The sequence below is a fragment of the Petromyzon marinus genome, chromosome 77 (assembly GCF_048934315.1).
Source record: "Petromyzon marinus isolate PM22_M1 ecotype Great Lakes invasive population chromosome 77, UKy_Petmar_22M1.pri1.0, whole genome shotgun sequence".
Lineage (NCBI taxonomy): Eukaryota > Metazoa > Chordata > Hyperoartia > Petromyzontiformes > Petromyzontidae > Petromyzon > Petromyzon marinus.
Window position 1 is genome coordinate 5,775,887 of NC_133743.1, and position 22,673 is coordinate 5,798,559.

Genomic DNA, 22,673 nt, shown 5'->3' on the forward strand with positions numbered 1-22,673 from the left:
ACACGCACAGCATCACACACACAGCGTCACACACACAGCGTCTCACACACACATTGTCTCACATACAGCGTCACGCACACACAGCGTCACACACACACAGCGTCACACACACACAGCGTCACACACACAGCGTCACACACACACAGCGTCACACACAGCGTCACACACACACAGCGTCACACACAGCGTCACACACACACAGCGTCACACACACAGCATCACACACACACAGCGTCACACACACACAGCGTCACACACACAGCGTCACACACACACAGCGTCACACACACAGCGTCACACACACACAGTGTCACACACACAGCGTCACACACACACAGCGTCACACACACACAGCGTCACACACACAGCATCACACACAGCATCACACACAGCGTCACACACACACAGCATCACACACACACACAGCGTCACACACACAGCGTCACACACACAGCATCACACACAGCGTCACACACACACACAGCGTCACACACACACAGCGTCACACACACACAGCGTCACACACACACAGCATCACACACACAGCGTCACACACACAGCGTCATACACACAGCGTCACACACACAGCATCACACACAGCGTCACACACACACACAGCGTCACACACACACAGCGTCACACACACAGCGTCACACACACAGCGTCACACACATACAGTGTCACACACACACAGCGTCACACACACACAGCGTCACACACACAACATCACACACAGCGTCACACACACACACAGCGTCACACACACACAGCGTCACACACACACAGCATCACACACACAGCGTCACACACACAGCGTCACACACACAGCATCACACACACAGCGTCACACACACACAGCGTCACACACAGCATCACACACACACAGCGTCACACACACAGCGTCACACACACACAGTGTCACACACACACAGCGTCACACACACAGCGTCACACACACACAGCGTCACCACACACAGCGTCACACACACACAGCGTCACACACACAGCGTCACACACACACAGCGTCACACACACACAGCGTCATACACACAGCGTCACACACACAGCATCACACACAGCGTCACACACACACACACAGCGTCACACACACACAGCGTCACACACACACAGCGTCACACACACAGCGTCACACCACCAAAGCGTCACACACACACAGCGTCACACACACACAGCATCAACACACACACACAGCGTCACACACACAGCGTCACACACACAGCATCACACACAGCGTCACACACACACACAGCGTCACACACACACAGCGTCACACACACACAGCGTCACACACACACAGCATCACACACACAGCGTCACACACACAGCGTCATACACACAGCGTCACACACACAGCATCACACAAGCGTCACACACACACACAGCGTCACACACACACAGCGTCACACACACAGCGTCACACACACAGCGTCACACACATACAGTGTCACACACACACAGCGTCACACACACACAGCGTCACACACACACATCACACACAGCGTCACACACACACACAGCGTCACACACACACAGCGTCACACACACACAGCATCACACACACAGAGGCACACACACAGCGTCACACACACAGCATCACACACACAGCGTCACACACACACAGCGTCACACACAGCATCACACACACACAGCGTCACACACACAGCGTCACACACACACAGTGTCACACACACACGCGTCACACACACAGCGTCACACACACACAGCGTCACACACACACAGCGTCACACACACACAGCGTCACACACACAGCGTCACACACACACAGCGTCACACACACACAGCGTCATACACACAGCGTCACACACACAGCATCACACACAGCGTCACACACACACACACAGCGTCACACACACACAGCGTCACACACACACAGCGTCACACACACAGCGTCACACACACACAGCGTCACACACACACAGCGTCACACACACACAGCGTCACACACACACACAGCGTCACACACAGTGTCACACACAGCGTCACACACACACAGCGTCACACAAACAGCGTCACACACACAGCATCACACACAGTGTCACACACAGCGTCACACACACAGCGTCACACACACACAGCGTCACACACACACAGCATCACACACACAGCGTCACACACACACAGCGTCACACACACAGCGTCACACACACACAGCGTCACACACACAGCGTCACACACACAGCGTCACACACAGTGTCACACACAGCGTCACACACAGCGTCACACACACAGCGTCACACACACAGCATCACACACAGTGTCACACACAGCCGTCACACACACACAGCGTCACACACACAGCGTCACACACACAGCGTCACACACAGTGACACACACAGCGTCACACACACACAGCGTCACACACACACAGCGTCACACACAACAGCATCACACACAGTGTCACACACAGCGTCACACACACAGCGTCACACACACACAGCGTCACACACACACACAGCATCACACACACAGCGTCACACACACACAGCGTCACACACACAGCGTCACACACACAGCGTCACACACACACAGCGTCCCACACACAGCGTCACACACACAGTGTCACACACACACAGCGTCACACACAGCGTCACACACACAGCGTCACACACACACAGCGTCACACACACAGCGTCACACACACAGTGTCACACACACACAGCGTCAACACACAGCGTCACACACACAGCGTCACACACACACAGCGTCACACACACAGCGTCACACACACAGTGTCACACACACAGCGTCACACACACAGCGTCACACACACAGCGTCACACACAGCGTCACACACACAGCGTCACACACACAGCGCACACACACAGCGTCACACACACACAGCGTCACACACACACAGCGTCACACACAGCTTCACACACACACATCGTCACACACACACAGCGTCACACACAGCGTCACACACACAGTGTCACACACACACAGCGTCACACACAGCGTCACACACACAGTGTCACACACACACAGCATCACACACACACAGCGTCACACACACAGTGTCACACACACACAGCGTCACACACACACAGCGTCACACACACACACAGCGTCACACACACAGCATCACACACACAGCATTCACACACACACACACAGCGTCACACACACACAGCGTCACACACGCATCACACACACAGCATCACACACACACACAGCGTCACACACACACAGCGTCACACACACAGCATCACACACACAGCATCATCACACAACACACACAGCGTCACACACACACAGCGTCACACACACAGCATCACACACACAGCATCACACACACACACAGCGTCACACACACACAGCGTCACACACACAGCATCACACACACAGCATCACACACACACACACACAGCGTCACACACACACAGCGTCACACACACAGCATCACACACACAGCATCACACACACACACAGTGTCACACACACACAGCGTCACACACACAGCATCACACACACAGCGTCACACACACACAGCGTCACACACACAGCATCACACACACAGCATCACACACACAGCGTCACACACACACAGCATCACACACACAGCATCACACACACACAGTGTCACACACACACAGGTCACACACACAGCATCACACACACACACAGTGTCACACACACACAGCGTCACACACACAGCATCACACACACAGCATCACACACACACACACAGTGTCACACACACACAGCGTCACACACACAGCATCACACACACACACAGTGTGCACACACACACAGCGTCACACACAGCGTCACACAACACACACGTACTCACAGCTCTCTAAGTGCGGGTCCTCACCTGTCCACGTGACTCCCCCACCCCTACCCCCCTCCCTCCCTCCCTGCCCACCCCCTCCACCACCACCACCACCCCCCCCTGTGCCCCTTCTCCCCGCCTCTTTACCCATGCCCCCCCTCGTGCCCCCCCCTCTCTCCTCCTTCCCCCTCCTCCTTTTACCCCCTCCCCCTACCCCCCTCACCCCCACCCTCTCCCCCCCCCGTGCCCCCTCTACCCCCTCACTCCCTCTCCCCCCCCCCACTCCTCTCCTCCCTCTACCCCCCCGTGCCCCCTCCCCCCTCTACCCCCTCCCCCGTGCCCCCTCCCTCTATCCCCCTGCCCCCTCCCGTCACTTCCTCTCCTCCTCCCTCCCTCCCCCTCTACCCCCTCCCTACACCCCTCACCCCCCTCCCTCTACCCCGTGCCCCCTCCCCCCCCTCACCCTCTCTCCTCCCCCCCTCCCTCTCCCCCCTCCGCCTCTCCCCCCCCCTCTCTCCCCCCTCCCTCTCCCCCCTCCCCCTCTCCCCTTCCCTCTCCCCTTCCCCCGTGCCCCCTCCACCCCCTCACTCCCTCTCCTCCCCCTCCCTCTTCCCCTCCCTCTCCCCATGCCCCCTCCCTCTATCCCCCGTGCCCCCTCCCCTCACTCCTCTCCTCCCCCTCCCTCTCCTCCCCCCCCCCTTCCCCTCCCCCTCTCCCCTTCCCCCGTGCCCCTCCCCCCCCTCACTCCCTCTCCTCCCCCCTCCCTCTTCCCCCTCCCTCTCCCAATGCCCCCTCCCTCTATCCCCCCGTGCCCCCTCCCCTCACTCCTCCTCCTCCCCCCTCCCTCTCCTCCCCCCCCCCTTCCCCTCCCCCTCTCCCCTTCCCCCCGTGCCCCCTCCCCCCCCTCACTCCCTCTCCTCCCCCCTCCCTCTTCCCCCTCCCTCTCCCAATGCCCCCTCCTCTATCCCCCGTGCCCCCTCCCGTCACTCCTCTCCTCCCCCCTCCCTCCCCCTCTACCCCCTCCCCTACCCCCCTCACCCCCCTCCCTCTACCCCCCGTGCCCCCTCCCCCCCCTCACCCCCTCTCCCTCCCCCCTCCCTCTCCCCCCTCCCCCTCTCCCCTTCCCCCCTCCCTCTCCCCCTCCCCCTCTCCCCTTCCCCCCGTGCCCCCCTCCCCCCCCTCACTCCCTCTCCTCCCCCCTCCTCTCCTCCCCCCCCTCCCCCTCTCCCTTCCCCCCGTGCCCCCTCCCCCCCTCACTCCCTCTCCTCCCCCCTCCCTCTTCCCCCTGCCTCTCCCCATGCCCCCTCCCTCTATCCCCCCGTGCCCCCTCTCCTCACTCCTCTCCTCCCCCCTCCCCTCCCCCTCTACCCCCTCCCTACACCCCTCACCCCCCTCCCTCTCCCCCCGTGCCCCCTCCCCCCCTCCCCCCCTCAACCCCTCTCCTCCCCCCCTCCCTCTCCCCCTCCCCCTCTCCCTCTCCCACCGTGCCCCCTCCACCCCCTCACTCCTCTCCTCCCCCCTCCCTCTCCCCCCTCCCTCTCCCCCCCCCCCTCCCCTCCCCCTCTCCCCTTCCCCCGTGCCCCCTCCCCCCCCTCACTCCCTCTCCTCCCCCCTCCCTCTCCCCATGCCCCTTCCCCCTCTCCCCCACCTCTCCCCCCTCCCCCCCCCCCCCAGCGGCACGTGTTACCGCGAGCTGGTGGTGGCCCCTGCGGTGGAGCGGCTGTCCCCGGCGTCTCCGGCGGCGGCGGCGGCCACGCTACCGCACACGGTGTCCCTGCTCTCGCTGCCCGCCGGCGGCGGCGGCGCCAACCGCGGGTTCTCCGTCACCATCGACCCCTCCGCCACCGCCGCCGACACCGGCACCGGCACCGGCACCACCGGCACCGGCACCACCGGCACCAACAACAACAACGCCACCAACAACTTCGCCGGCTTCGCCACCGCTGGCTTCGCCGGCTTCACCAGCAGCAACGCCACCGGCTGTACCACCACCGGCTGTACCACCACCCGGCTTCACCGCCTCCACCGCCGGCTTCACCGCCTCCACCACCACCAGCACCACCACCCGGCTTCACCACCACCGCCACCACCACCAGCACCACCACCGGCTTCACCACACTCACCGCCACTGCCGCAGTCTCTCCGGCTGCTGCCGTGGTTGATGGCGGCGGTGGCGGTGGTGGCGGTGATGCCGTGATGGTGGAGAGCGCGGAGGGCAACGGGAGGGAGAGGGGCGGAGGTGGAGGAGTGGCTGCCCACAGCGTGCGTGTGCACGAGTAAGTGCGTGTGCCCGCGTGCACCTAGCCTGGCACCTGATGATGCTGCGCGTGATGTCACTGTGTGTGTGTCACAAGCGTCGTGGTGACGTCACCGCCACTTAGTGGCGAATGGCGGTTGTTGTTGTTGTTATTGTTGTGTGTGAAACCAGGAAAGGCAGCGGGCAGAGATGATCTCCCAAGCGAAATGCTGAGGGAGGGTGGCGTTTGTGCACAGACTGCCCTACGTGACATCATAACAACAGTCTGGGCCACTGGACGGGTTCCGCAGGAGTGGAAGGATGCCCTGTCGGTCCCCCTCTTTAAGAAGGGGGACCGCACAGACTGTAACAACTACAGGGGCATCTCACTCCTCAGTGTGAGGCCGGGAAAGGTCCTGGCAAGGATTATTCAACAACATCGTCTTGCCAGGCACGCTGAGGGGAGGCTTGCGGAGCCCCAATGCGGTTTCAGGAAAGGGCGGTCCTGCACAGATGCCATATTTTCTGTCCGTCTGCTACAGCAGAAGTGTAGCGAATTCCAACAAGACCTACATCTCTTCTTTATTGACCTGGTCAAGGTCTATGATACCATCAGTAGGCCTGGGCTCTGGGTTGTTTTTCGTGCTTTTGGAGTACCTGACCCTCTGTTCACGATCATTAAGGACATTCATGATGGTGAGCGGACCCGGGTAAAACTACGTGGCTGGGAGTCAGAGCCATTCCCTGTACACCTTGGGGGGGTGCGACAGGGATGTCCTCTGGCTCCCACATTATTTAACATCTATTTTGACCACGTAGTTCGTGAAGCTTCAATAGCTGTACCGGGGGAATCTCTATATGGTACAGATATAATGGGAGGCTTTATCGATGCCCGGGTGCGGTCAAGGGATGGCTCCCTATTGGTCAACCACGTTATGTATGCCGATGATTTGGTAATAGCCGCTCATTCAGAGGAGGAGTTGGAGACGCTGCTGCTGAGACTGGAGCGTGCCACTAAGAGGTGGGGCCTTACCATCAGCCCCACCAAAACTAAGCACCTGCCTGGGTATTTTGTAGCATCGGACACTCCACCCCCACAACTCCCAATCGGTGATGGGGCAGTTGTGGAGAGAGTGGAGAGTTTCCATACCTGGGCAGTGTGCTTATGACTGGCTCCAGTTTAACAGCAGAGGTCTCAGTCCAAATCAGTCGAGCGGCAATATCTTTTCATCGGTTGCGTAACGCTGTGTGGAAGCTACCTGGTCTGTCGCTCCGCACTAAGCTTCAGGTCTTCTCGGCCACAGTCATTCCCTCCCTTCTCTACGCTTGCGAAACGTGGAATCCCCTAATGGAACATCTTCGCCGGTTAGAAACATTTAGGCTGGCCTGCCTACGATCAATCCTGGGTTTAACCAGGCTGGATTGTGTGAGGAGCTCACAAATGCTTGAAAGATCTGGGCAACGTCCCATCGGTGAGCTCCTCCGGCAGGCAAGGCTGTGTTGGGCTGGGTCATGTAGCCCGCATGCCCAGCCACCGCATGCCTTTAAACAGCTTTTGTTCGGCCGGATGGAGCGGGCTAAACGGGTGCGGCACGGGCTAGAGAAGAGATGGAGTGACGTGGTACAGGAGGACGTGGAGCTGAGTGGACTTGCCGATGACCGGTACCAGCGGTGTCAAGATCGGCCTCTGTGGAGGAGGCTCGTGAAGGACGCTGCTACTGGGCAGTTGGAGGCAGTCGCCCTCCAACAACAACGGAGGGCGGAGGAGCGACGCTCACAACAACTAGCGGAGCGCCGGGTGGCTAAAGCACAGCAAGTTGGCACAGTAGGGGGCACAGGTGTTGCATCAGCCAGTCATCTCAGTCAGTCGACCCGAGGCACCTGGGTCTGCCCCGTGACCTCCTGCCAGCGGGCGTTCGACACTTCACGTGGCCTCAAGGTGCACGTGGCCTGGCACAAGCGTCGTGGTGACGACACCGCCACTTAGTGGCGAATGGCGGTTGTTGTTGTGGTGGTGTGTCTGTGTGTAACGGTACGTGTGTGTACATGTGTATGTACGTGTGTGTGTGGGGAGCGGTAGTGTAGCGGTTAGCGCGCTGCGCTATGAACCTGGCGACCCGGGTTCGATTCCGCTCATGGCCAACACCAGTGACGATTATCTGAACCGGTCCCGGGCCTCCCCTAGGTCGACTCAGCCTCAAATGAGTACCTGGTGCGGTGTGTAGTAAACATCGCCACTAGGGAGACAAAGGCGGTCGGGCGTGGTGCTGGCCACCCACCCCCTCGTGTACCGTTACCGGCCTTCATAGGGTGCTGCTCGCTAACAGCACTTGCCCCTACAGTCTGTTAAGGCTACACGGGGGACCTTTGTTGTCTTTGTGTGTGCAGGGTGGACTCTGAGAATCTGACGGCGGAGGTAAAGAACACCATCCACGTGGGGGACCTCATCCTGGAGATCAACGGCACGCCGGTGCACAGCGTCTCCCGCGACCAGGTGGAGTAACACACACGTACACACACGTACACACACACACGTACACACACTCACATGTACACGCACGCACTCACACGTACACACGTACACACGTACACACACACACACGTACACACGCGTACACACGTGTACACACACGTACACACGCGTACACACACGTACACACACGTACACACACACCTACAGACACGTACACACGCACACACTCACAGCACACACTCACACACTCACACGTACAGACACGTACACACGCGTACACGTGTACACACACGTACACACACACGTACACACACGTACACACACGTACACACACACGTACACACACACGTACACACACACACGTACACACACAGTACACACGCGTACACACGTGTACACACACGTACACACGCGTACACACACGTACACGCGTACACACACACGTACACACACTCACATGTACACGGACGCACTCACACGTACACATGCACACACTCACACGTACACATGCACACACTCACACGTACACATGTACACACACACACGTACACACACGTACACACGCGTACACACGCGTACACACACGTACACACGCGTACACACACGTACACACACGTACACACACACACGTACACACGCTTACACACACGTACACACACGTACACACGCACACGTACAGACACGTACACACTCACACGCTCACACGTAAACACACACACACGTACACACACACGCGTACACACGCGTACACACGTACACACGCGTACACGTGTACACACACGTACACACGCGTACACACACGTACACACACGTACACACAGGTACACACGCATACACACGCGTACACACACACGTACACACGCGTACACACGCGTACACACACGTACACACACGTACACACACACACGTACACACGCTTACACACACGTACACACACGTACACACGCACACATACAGACACGTACACACTCACACGCTCACACGTACACACACACGTACACACACGTACACACACACGCGTACACACGTACACACACACATACACACACACGTACGCGCACACACACACGTACACACACGTACACACACCACGTTTCATCTACACACACACACGTACGCGCACACGTACGCGTACACACACACGTACGTGCACACACACGTACACACACGTACACACGTTCATCTACACACACACAGACACGTACACACACACGTACACACGTGTACACACGTACACACACATGTACACACACGTACACACGTGTACACACGTACACACACGTGGACACACACGTACACACATGTACACACACGTTCATCTACACACACACAGACACGTACACACACGTACGCACACACACGTACGCACACCACGTACACACGCGCACACACGTACACACGCGCACACACGTACACACGCATGTACACACGCACACACGTACACACACGTACACACACGTGTACACACGTACACACGCACACACGTGTACACACGCACACGTACACATGCACACACTCACACGTACACATGTACACACACACACGTACACACACGTACACACGCGTACACACGCGTACACACACGTACACACGCGTACACACACGTACACACACGTACACACACACACGTACACACGCTTACACACACGTACACACACGTACACACGCACACGTACAGACACGTACACACTCACACACTCACACGTAAACACACACACACGTACACACGCGTACACACGCGTACACACGTACACACGCGTACACGTGTACACACACGTACACACGCGTACACACACGTACACACACGTACACACAGGTACACACGCATACACACGCGTACACACACACGTACACACGCGTACACACACGTACACACACGTACACACACACACGTACACACGCTTACACACACGTACACACACGTACACACGCACACATACAGACACGTACACACTCACACGCTCACACGTACACACACACACACGTACACACACGTACACACACACGCGTACACACGCGTACACACGTACACACACACATACACACACACGTACGCGCACACACACACGTACACACACGTACACACACCACGTTCATCTACACACACACACGTACGCGCACACGTACGCGTACACACACACGTACGTGCACACACACGTACACACACGTACACACGTTCATCTACACACACACAGACACGTACACACACACGTACACACGTGTACACACGTACACACACATGTACACACACGTACACACGTGTACACACGTACACACACGTGGACACACACGTACACACATGTACACACACGTTCATCTACACACACACAGACACGTACACACACGTACGCACACACACGTACGCACACACACGTACACACGCGCACACACGTACACACGCGCACACACGTACACACGCATGTACACACGCACACACGTACACACACGTACACACACGTGTACACACGTACACACGCACACACGTGTACACACGCACACATGTACACACACGTGTACACACGCACACACGTGTACACACGTACACACGTACACACACACGTAAACACACACGTACACACACGTTCATCTACACACACAGACACGTACACATGCACACACGTACACACACACGTACACACACACGTACACACACACGTACGCGCACACACACACGTACGCGCACACACACACGTACATGCACACACACACACGTACACACACATACACACACGTTCATCTACACACACACACACAGACACGTACACACGTGTACACACACACACACATACACACACACGTGTACACACACACACGTACACGCACACACACACGTACACACACACACGTACACACGTATACACACACACACACGTGTACACACACACGTACACGCACACACACACGTACACACGTGTACACACACACACACGTACACACACACGTGTACACACACACACGTGTACACACACGTACACACGTGTACACACACACACACAGACACACACACACACACACGTACACACGTGTACACACACACACACACACGTACACACACACACACACACGTACACACGTGTACACACACACACACGCACGTACACACGTGTACACACACACGTACACACACACGCGTACACACACACACAGACACACACACGTTTACACACACACACGTACACGCACGTACACACGTGTACACACACACACAGACACACACGTGTACACACACACACGCGTCTCACCCCCCCACCCTCCTCTCCCCCCCCCCCCCCCCCCAGATCACCCAGCTGATCAGGCAGACGGGACAGTCGCTCCAGCTGACGATAGAACATGACCCACACCACTGCCCCTCCTTCGCTACGGGCGGTGGTGGGGGCGGTGGTCAGCAGTGTGGAGGCAGTGGAGGCGGTGGAGGAGGAGGTGGAGGAGGAGGTGGAGGAGGTGGAGGAGGAGGTGGAGGTGGAGGAGGTGGAGGAGGAGGTGGAGGAGGTGGTGGAGGAGGTGGCAGCCTATGCCCCCTACTGACCCCTGACCCCACCGTGACCTCTGCCCCCCGCGCCCGGCCCAAGAGGCTCGGGGGGAGTCCCCGGCACCGACACTCACGCACGTGGGTGGGGGGGGGGTGGGGGAGTGGGGGGTGGGTGGGGTGGGGGGGGTGGGTGGGTGAGTGGGTGGGTGGGTGGGTGAGTGGGTGGGTGGGTGGGTGAGTGGGTGAGTGGGTGGGTGGGTGGGTGGGTGGGTGGGTGAGTGGGTGGGTGGGTGAGTGGGTGGGTGGGTGAGTGAGTGGGTGGGTGGGTGAGTGAGTGGGTGGGTGGGTGAGTGAGTGGGTGGGTGGGTGAGTGAGTGGGTGGGTGAGTGAGTGGGTGGGTGGGTGAGTGGGTGAGTGGGTGGGTGAGTGGGTGAGTGGGTGGGTGAGTGGGTGAGTGGGTGGGTGAGTGGGTGGGTGAGTGAGTGGGTGAGTGGGTGGGTGGGTGGGTGGGTGGGTGGGTGAGTGAGTGAGTGGGTGGGTGGGTGGGTGGGTGAGTGGGTGGGTGGGTGGGTGAGTGGGTGAGTGGGTGGGTGGGTGGGTGGGTGGGTGAGTGGGTGGGTGGGTGAGTGAGTGGGTGGGTGGGTGAGTGAGTGGGTGGGTGGGTGAGTGAGTGGGTGGGTGGGTGAGTGAGTGGGTGGGTGGGTGAGTGAGTGGGTGGGTGAGTGAGTGGGTGGGTGGGTGAGTGGGTGAGTGGGTGGGTGAGTGGGTGAGTGGGTGGGTGAGTGGGTGAGTGGGTGGGTGAGTGGGTGGGTGAGTGAGTGGGTGAGTGGGTGGGTGGGTGGGTGGGTGGGTGAGTGGGTGGGTGGGTGAGTGGGTGGGTGGGTGAGTGAGTGGGTGGGTGGGTGAGTGGGTGAGTGAGTGGGTGGGTGGGTGAGTGGGTGGGTGGGTGGGTGAGTGGGTGGGTGAGTGGGTGAGTGAGTGAATGGGTGAGTGGGTGGGTGGGTGGGTGAGTGAGTGGGTGGGTGGGTGGGTGAGTGGGTGGGTGGGTGGGTGAGTGGGTGAGTGGGTGGGTGGGTGGGTGGGTGAGTGAGTGGGTGGGTGGGTGAGTGAGTGGGTGGGTGGGTGAGTGAGTGGGTGGGTGAGTGAGTGGGTGGGTGGGTGAGTGAGTGGGTGGGTGAGTGAGTGGGTGGGTGGGTGAGTGGGTGAGTGGGTGGGTGAGTGGGTGAGTGGGTGGGTGAGTGGGTGGGTGAGTGAGTGGGTGAGTGGGTGGGTGAGTGGGTGGGTGGGTGAGTGGGTGGGTGGGTGAGTGGGTGAGTGAGTGGGTGGGTGGGTGAGTGGGTGGGTGGGTGGGTGAGTGGGTGGGTGGGTGGGTGGGTGAGTGAGTGAGTGAGTGAGTGGGTGAGTGGGTGGGTGGGTGGGTGGGTGAGTGAGTGAGTGGGTGGGTGGGTGGGTGAGTGGGTGGGTGGGTGGGTGAGTGGGTGAGTGGGTGGGTGGGTGAGTGGGTGGGTGGGTGAGTGGGTGGGTGGGTGAGTGGGTGGGTGGGTGGGTGAGTGGGTGGGTGGGTGAGTGAGTGGGTGAGTGGGTGGGTGGGTGGGTGAGTGGGTGGGTGGGTGGGTGAGTGAGTGAGTGGGTGAGTGGGTGGGTGGGTGGGTGAGTGGGTGGGTGGGTGGGTGAGTGGGTGGGTGGGTGGGTGAGTGGGTGGGTGGGTGGGTGAGTGGGTGGGTGAGTGGGTGAGTGAGTGGGTGGGTGGGTGAGTGGGTGGGTGGGTGGGTGAGTGGGTGGGTGGGTGGGTGGGTGAGTGGGTGGGTGGGTGGGTGGGTGAGTGAGTGAGTGAGTGGGTGAGTGGGTGGGTGGGTGGGTGAGTGAGTGGGTGGGTGGGTGGGTGAGTGGGTGGGTGGGTGGGTGAGTGGGTGGGTGGGTGGGTGAGTGGGTGGGTGGGTGGGTGAGTGGGTGGGTGGGTGAGTGGGTGGGTGGGTGAGTGGGTGGGTGGGTGAGTGAGTGGGTGAGTGGGTGGGGTGGGTGGGTGAGTGGGTGGGTGAGTGGGTGGGTGGGTGGGTGAGGAGAGTGAGTGGGTGAGTGGGTGGGTGGGTGGGTGGGTGGGTGAGTGGGTGGGTGGGTGGGTGAGTGGGTGGGTGGGTGGGTGAGTGGGTGGGTGGGTGGGTGAGTGGGTGGGTGGGTGGGTGAGTGAATGAGTGAGTGAGTGGTTGCAGTGGTGGTGGCCACCACCACCGCCGCTGCAACCACAACAACCACCACCACCACTAATCTCCCACCCCCCCACCCTCTCCCCCCCACCCACCACCCACCACCCCCCACCCACCGCCCCGCCACCAGTCGAAGCAGCAGCATCGAGCGTTCCTCCCTCTCCATCGCCGAGGACTGCCAGCAGCCCCGCGGGGCCGCCGGCCTGGGGGGGGCCGCCGCCCCCCTCATCCACCCCCACCACCAGGCGGGGGCGGGGCTGGGGGGCGGGGCGGGGGGCGGGGCTTGGGGCGGGGCGGGGGGCGGGGCCGCCACCGCCGGCCCCGCCCCCGGCAGGAAGGAGCTGAGCCGCTCCGAGTCGCTCCGAGTCGTCTCCAAGCCGAGCCAGCGAGTCTTCCGCCCCTCCGACCTCATCCACGGGGAGGTGCTGGGCAAGGGATTCTTCGGGCAGGCCATCAAGGTGCCCCGCCCACCCGACTCGCTCGTTCGTTCGTTCGTTCGCTCGTTCGTGTGTTCATTCACTCGTTCGTTCGTTCGCTCGTTCGTTCACTCGTTCGTTCGTTCGTGTGTTCATTCACTCCGTCACTCGTTCGTTCGCTCGCTCGCTCGCTCGTTCGTTCACGCGTTCATTCGTTCGTTCACTCGTTCATTCGTTCATTCACTCGTTCGTTCGCTCGTTCATTCGTTCGTTCACTCGTTCATTCGTTCATTCACTCGTTCATTCGTTCATTCACTCATTCGTTCGTTCACTCGTTCGTTCACTCGTTCGTTCACTCGTTCAATCGTTCCTTCACTCGTTCGTTCACTCGTTCATTCGTTCATTCACTCGTTCGTTCGCTCGTTCGTTCATTCGTTCGTTCACTCGTTCGTTCACTCGTTCATTCGTTCATTCACTCATTCGTTCGTTCACTCGTTCGTTCACTCGTTCGTTCACTCGTTCATTCGTTCCTTCACTAGTTCGTTCACTCGTTAATTCGTTCATTCACTCGTTCGTTCGCTTGTTCGTTCATTCGTTCATTCACTCGCTCGTTCGCTCGTTCGTTCGTTCGCTCGTTCGTTCACTCGTTCATTCGTTCCTTCACTCGTTCATTCGTTAATTCACTCGTTCGTTCGCTCGTTCGTTCGCTCGTTCGTTCATTCGTGTGTTCATTCACTCCGGCACTCGTTCGTTCACTCGCTCGCTCGTTCGTTCACTCGTTCGTTCGTTCACTCGTTCGTTCACTCGTTCATTCGTTCATTCACTCGTTCGTTCGCTCGTTCGTTCATTCGTTCGTTCACTCGTTCGTTCACTCGTTCATTCGTTCATTCACTCATTCGTCCGTTCACTCGTTCGTTCACTCGTTCGTTCACTCGTTCATTCGTTCCTTCACTCGTTCGTTCACTCGTTCATTCGTTCATTCACTCGTTCGCTCGTTCATTCATTCACCCGTTCACTCGTTCGTTCATTCGTTCGTTCACTCGTTCGTTCACTCGTTCATTCGTTCATTCACTCATTCGTTCGTTCACTCGTTCATTCACTCGTTCGTTCACTCGTTCATTCGTTCGTTCACTCGTTCGTTCATTCACTCATTTATTCACTCGTTCGTTCACTGGTTCGTTCACTGGTTCATTCATGTGTTCATTCACTCCGTCACTCGTTCGTTCACTCGTTCGTTCACTCGTTCGTTCATTCACGCGTTCGTTCACTCGTTCGTTCACTCGTTCATTCGTTCATTCACTCGTTCACTTGTTCGTTCACTCGTTCGTTCACTCGTTCATTCGTTCGTTCACTCGTTCGTTCATTCACTCATTCATTCACTCGTTCGTTCACTGGTTCGTTCACTGGTTCATTCATGTGTTCATTCACTCATTCACTCCGTCACTCGTTCATTCACTCGTTCGTTCACTCGTTCGTTCACTCGTTCGTTCGTTCACTCGTTCGTTCCTTCGCTCGTTCATTCCCTCGTTCGTTCATTCACTCGTTCGTTCACTCGTTCGTTCACTCGTTCGTTCACTCGTTCATTCGTTCCTTCACTCGTTTGTTCACTCGTTCGTTCACTCATTCATTCGTTGATGATGTTAATGATGGTGATGATGATGGTGGTGATGATGGTGATGATGGTGATGATGGTGATGTAGGTTACACACAGAGAGACGGGGGAGGTGATGGTGATGAAGGAGGTGATGATGGTGATGATGATGGTGATGATGGTGATGATGGTGATGTAGGTTACACACAGAGAGACGGGGGAGGTGATGGTGATGAAGGAGGTGATGATGGTGATGATGGTGATGATGATGGTGGTGATGGTGATGGTGATGATGATGGTGATGATGGTGATGATGATGGTGATGATGGTGATGTAGGTTACACACAGAGAGACGGGGGAGGTGATGGTGATGAAGGAGGTGATGGTGATGATGGTGATGATGGTGATGGTGATGACGATGGTGATGGTGATGATGGTGATGATGATGGTGATGATGGTGATGTAGGTTACACACAGAGAGACGGGGGAGGTGATGGTGATGATGGAGGTGATGGTGATGATGGTGATGATGGTGATGATGATGATGGCGATGATGATGGTGATGATGGTGATGATGGTGATGATGATGGTGATGATGATGGTGGTGATGGTGATGATGGTGATGATGATGGTGGTGATGGTGATGGTGATGATGGTGATGATGATGGTGATGATGGTGATGTAGGTTACACACAGAGAGACGGGGGAGGTGATGGTGATGAAGGAGGTGATGATAATGGTGATGATGATGATGGTGATGATGATGGTGATGATGGTGATGAAGGAGGTGATGATGATGATGGTGATGATGGTGATGGTGATGATGGTGATGTAGGTTACACACAGAGAGACGGGGGAGGTGATGGTGATGAAGGAGGTGATGATAATGGTGATGATGATGATGGTGATGATGATGGTGATGATGGTGATGAAGGAGGTGATGATGATGATGATGGTGATGATGGTGATGATGGTGATGTAGGTTACACACAGAGAGACGGGGGAGGTGATGGTGATGAAGGAGGTGATTCAGTGTGACGAGGAGACTCAGAAGACGTTCCTCAAGGAGGTGAGTGATGGTGGTGTGGGGTGGTGATGGTGGTAATTGTAGTGATGGTGGTAATTGTAGTGATGGTGGTGTGGGGTGGTGATGGTGATAATTGTAGTGATGGTGGTAATTGTAGTGATGGTGGTAATTGTAGTGATGGTGGTGTGGGGTGGTGATGGTGGTAATTGTAGTGATGGTGGTAATTGTAGTGATGGTGGTGTGGGGTGGTGATGGTGGTAATTGTAGTGATGGTGGTAATTGTAGTGATGGTGGTAATTGTAGTGATGGTGGTGTGGGGTGGTGATGGTACTTGTAGTGATGGTGGTGTGGAGTGGTGATGGTGGTGTGGAGTGGTGATGGTGGTAATTGTAGTGATGGTGGTGTGCGGTGGTGATGGTGGTAATTGTAGTGATGGTGGTGTGGAGTGGTGATGGTGGTAATTGTAGTGATGGTGGTGTGCGGTGGTGATGGTGGTAATTGTAGTGATGGTGGTGTGCGGTGGTGATGGTGGTAATTGTAGTGATGGTGGTGTAGGGTGGTGATGGTGGTAATTGTACTGATGGTGGTAATTGTAGTGATGGTGGTGTGGGGTGGTGATGGTGGTAATTGTAGTGATGGTGGTGTGGGGTGGTGATGGTGGTAATTGTACTGATGGTGGTAATTGTACTGATGGTGGTGTGGGGTGGTGATGGTGGTAATTGTAGTGATGGTGGTGTAGGGTGGTGATGGTGGTAATTGTAGTGATGGTGGTGTGCGGTGGTGATGGTGGTAATTGTAGTGATGGTGGTGTGCGGTGGTGATGGTGGTAATTGTAGTGATGGTGGTGTGGGGTGGTGATGGTGGTAATTGTAGTGATGGTGGGGTGGGGTAGTGATGGTAATTGTAGTGATGGTGGAGTGGTGATGGTGGTAATTGTAGTGATGGTGGTGTGGGGTGGTGATGGTGGTAATTGTAGTGATGGGGGTGGCGGTGATAGGGTGGCGGTGTTGGTGGTGATGTTGATGGTGTTGTTGATGGTGTTGGTGATGATGTTGGTGTTGGTGATGTTGATGGTATTGGTGTTGGTGATGTTGATGGTGATGGTGTTGGTGATGTTGATGTTGATGGTGTTGGTGATGTTGATGTTGATGGTGTTGTTGTTGCTGGTGATTTTGATGGTGATGTTGATGGTATTGGTGTTGTTGATGGTGTTGTTGATGGTGATGTTGATGGTGATGTTGATGGTGTTGGTGATGGTGTTGGTGATGTTTATGGTGTTGGTGATGTTTATGGTGTTGGTGATGGTGATGTTGATGGTATTGGTGTTGTTGTTGGTGATGTTTATGGTGTTGGTGATGTTGATGGTGTTGGTGATGTTGATGGTGATGTTGATGGTGTTGGTGATGTTGATGTTGATGATGGTGATGTTGATGATGGTGATGGTGTTGGTGGTGGTGATGGTGTTGGTAATGTTGATGGTGTTGGTGTTTGTGATGTTGATGGTGATGTTGATGGTGATGTTGATGGTGTTGGTGATGTTGATGGTGTTGGTGATGGTGATGTTGATGGTGTTGGTGATGGTGATGTTGATGGTGATATTGATGGTATTGGTGTTGTTGATGGTGTTGTTGATGGTGATGTTGATGCTGTTAGTGATTGTGTCGTTGATGTTTATGGTGTTGGTGATGGTGATGTTGATGGTATTGGTGTTGTTGTTGGTGATGTTTATGGTGTTGGTGATGGTAAATGTTGATGGTGTTGGTGTTGTTGATGGTGATTTTGGTGATGTTGATGGTGTTGGTGTTGGTGATGTTGATTGTGATGTTGATGGTGTTGGTGGTGGTGATGGTGTTGGTAATGTTGATGGTGTTGGTGTTAGTGATGGTGATGTTGATGGTGTTGGTGGTGGTGATGGTGTTGGTAATGTTGATGGTATTGGTGATGTTGATGGTGATGTTGATGGTATTGGTGATGGTGTTGGTGATGTTTATGGTGTTGGTGATGGTGATGTTGATGGTATTGGTGTTGTTGTTGGTGATGTTTATGGTGTTGGTGATGTTGATGGTAATTGTTGATGTTGATGGTGTTGGTGTTGTTGATGGTGATTTTGTTGATGTTGATGGTGTTGGTGATGTTGATGGTGTTGGTGATGGTGATGTTGATGGTGTTGGTGATGTTGATGCTGATGTTGATGGTATTGTTGATGGTGATGGTGTTGGTGACGTTGATGTTGTTGGTGATGTTGATGGTGATGTTGATGGTGTTGTTCATGGTGATGTTGATGGTGATGTTGTTGATGTTGAAGTTGATGGTGTTGGTGATGGTGATGTTCATGGTGATGTTGATGCTGATGGTATTGTTTATGTTGATGGTGTTGGTGACGTTGATGTTGTTGTTGATGTTGATGGTGATGTTGATGGTGATGTTGATGGTGTTGTTCATGGTGTTGTTCATGGTGTTGTTCATGGTGATGTTGTTGATGGTGATGTTGTTGATGTTGAAGTTGATGGTGTTGGTGATGGTGATGTTGATGGTGTTGGTGATGGTTTTGGTGATGGTGATGTTGATGGTGATGTTGTTGATGGTAATTTTGATGGTGATATTGATGGTATTGGTGTTGTTGATGGTGATGCTGATGCTGATGGTGTTGGTGATGGTGTTGGTGATGGTGATGTTGATGGTATTGGTGATGTTGTTGATGGTGATGTTGTTGATGGTGTTGGTGATGTTGATGTTGATGGTGATGGTGTTGGTGATGTTGATGGTGATGTTGGTGATTTGATGGTGATGTTGTTGATGTTGGTGATGGTGATGTTGGTGATGGTGATGTTGGTGATTTGATGGTGATGTTGTTGATGTTGGTGATGTTGTTGATGGTGATGTTGTTGATGTTGTTGATGTTGTTGTTGATGTGATGTTGTTGATGTTGTTGATGTTGTTGCGCTCAGGTGAAGGTGATGAGAGGCCTTGAGCATCCAAACGTCCTCCGCTTTATCGGAGTTCTCTACAAGGACCGGCGTCTCAACCTCATCACGGAGTACATTGAGGGTGGCACACTGCGTGACACCATACGTAACATGGTGAGTCACTCACCACTCACTCACCACTCACTCACTTACCACTCACCACTCACTCAGTCACTCACTCACCACTCACTCACCACTCACTCACTCACCACTCACCACTCACTCACTCAGTCACTCACTCAGTCACTCACTCAGTCACTCACTCAGTCACTCAGTCACTCACTCAGTCACTCACTCAGTCACTCACTCAGTCACTCAGTCACTCACTCACTCACTCAGTCACTCACTCAGTCACTCACTCACTCACTCAGTCACTCACTCACTCACTCAGTCACTCACTCAGTCACTCACTCACTCAGTCACTCAGTCACTCACTCAGTCACTCACTCAGTCAGTCACTCAGTCACTCACTCAGTCACTCAGTCACTCAGTCACTCACTCAGTCACTCACTCAGTCACTCACTCAGTCACTCAGTCACTCACTCACTCAGTCACTCACTCAGTCACTCACTCACTCAGTCACTCACTCACTCACTCAGTCACTCACTCAGTCACTCACTCACTCACTCAGTCACTCAGTCACTCACTCAGTCACTCACTCAGTCACTCAGTCACTCACTCACTCACTCAGTCACTCAGTCACTCACTCAGTCACTCACTCAGTCACTCACTCAGTCACTCACTCAGTCACTCACTCAGTCACTCACTCAGTCACTCACTCAGTCACTCAGTCACTCACTCACTCAGTCACTCAGTCACCCACCCACTTGCTGGCTCAGTCACTCACTCACTGTGTGTGTGTGTCACTGTGTGTGTCTGTGTGTGTGTGTGTCTGTGTGTGGCACTGTGTGTGTGTGTCTGTGTGTGTGTGTGTGTCTGTGTGTGTGTGTGTGTCTCTGTGTGTGTGTATCTGTGTGTCTGTGTGTGTGTATCTGTGTGTGTGTGTCTGTGTGTGTGTGTGTCTGTGTGTGTGTGTATGTGTGTGTGATGCAGGATGACCCCCTTCCCTGGACACAGAGAGTTGGTTTCGCCCGCGACATCGCCGCCGGAATGGTAGAGCTCCGTGCAGCTCCACACAGACACAAAGACAGAGACACAGAGACACACAGAGACACAGAGACACAGAGACTCAGACACAGAGACAGAGACACAGAGACACAGACACAGAGACACAGACACACAGACACTCAGACACAGAGACTCACACATAGAGACAGAGACACAGACACAGACACTCAGACACAGAGACTCAGACACAGAGACAGAGACACAGAGACAGAGGCACACACAGACACTCAGAGACACACAGAGACACAGAGACACAGACACTCAGACACAGAGACTCAGACACAGAGACAGAGGCACAGACAGAGACAGAGACACAGAGACACAGAGACACTCAGACACAGAGACTCAGACACAGACAGAGACACAGAGACACAGACACTCAGACACAGAGACAAAGAGACTCAGACACAGAGACAGAGACACAGACAGATACACAGAGACACAGACACAGAGACTCAGACACTCAGACACTTAGACATAGAGACTCAGACATAGAGACAGAGACACAGACAGAGACACTCAGACACTCAGAAACACAGAGACTCAGACATAGAGACAGAGACACACACAGATACACTGAGACACAGAGACTCAGACACAGAGACTCAGACATAGAGACAGAGACACAGACAGATTCACGGAGACACAGACACTCAGACACAGAGACTCAGACACAGAGACAGAGACACAGACATATACACAGAGACTCAGACACTCAGACACAGAAACTCAGACACAGAGACAGAGGCACACACAGAGACACAGAGACACAGACACACAGAGACACAGACACTCAGACACAGACACTCAGACACTCAGACACTCAGACACAGAGACTCAGACACTCAGACACAGAGACGCAGACACAGATACACAGACACAGAGACACAGACACTCAGACACTCAGACACAGAGACTCAGACATAGAGACAGAGACACAGACACTCAGACAAAGAGACACACAGAGACGCAGAGACACAGACACTCAGACACAGAGACTCAGACATAGAGACAGAGACACAGAGACACAGACACTCAGACACAGAGACTCAGACACAGAGACAGAGACACAGACACTCAGACACTCAGACACAGAGACTCAGACGTAGAGACAGAGGCACACACAGAGACACACAGAGACACAGACACTCAGACACAGAGACTCAGACATAGAGACAGAGACACAGACACTCAGACAAAGAGACACACAGAGACGCAGAGACACAGACACTCAGACACAGAGACTCAGACATAGAGACAGAGACACAGAGACACAGACACTCAGACACAGAGACTCAGACACAGAGACAGAGACACAGACACTCAGACACAGAGACACAGAGACTCAG

The 22,673-nt window shown here is 55.4% G+C and overlaps 1 protein-coding gene across 1 annotated transcript in view; it reads left to right on the forward strand.

Annotated features, from left to right (window-relative positions):
* LOC116958416 (LIM domain kinase 1-like) overlaps window positions 1-22,673 on the forward strand; it is a 77,550-nt gene that overhangs the window by 34,767 nt on the left and 20,110 nt on the right. Inside the window, 8 exon segments of the mRNA XM_076056758.1 lie at window positions 5,489-5,885; window positions 5,888-6,090; window positions 8,439-8,544; window positions 11,802-11,963; window positions 14,493-14,654; window positions 17,186-17,272; window positions 20,179-20,310; window positions 21,250-21,309. Coding sequence (XP_075912873.1) covers window positions 5,489-5,885; window positions 5,888-6,090; window positions 8,439-8,544; window positions 11,802-11,963; window positions 14,493-14,654; window positions 17,186-17,272; window positions 20,179-20,310; window positions 21,250-21,309 — 1,309 coding nt within the window.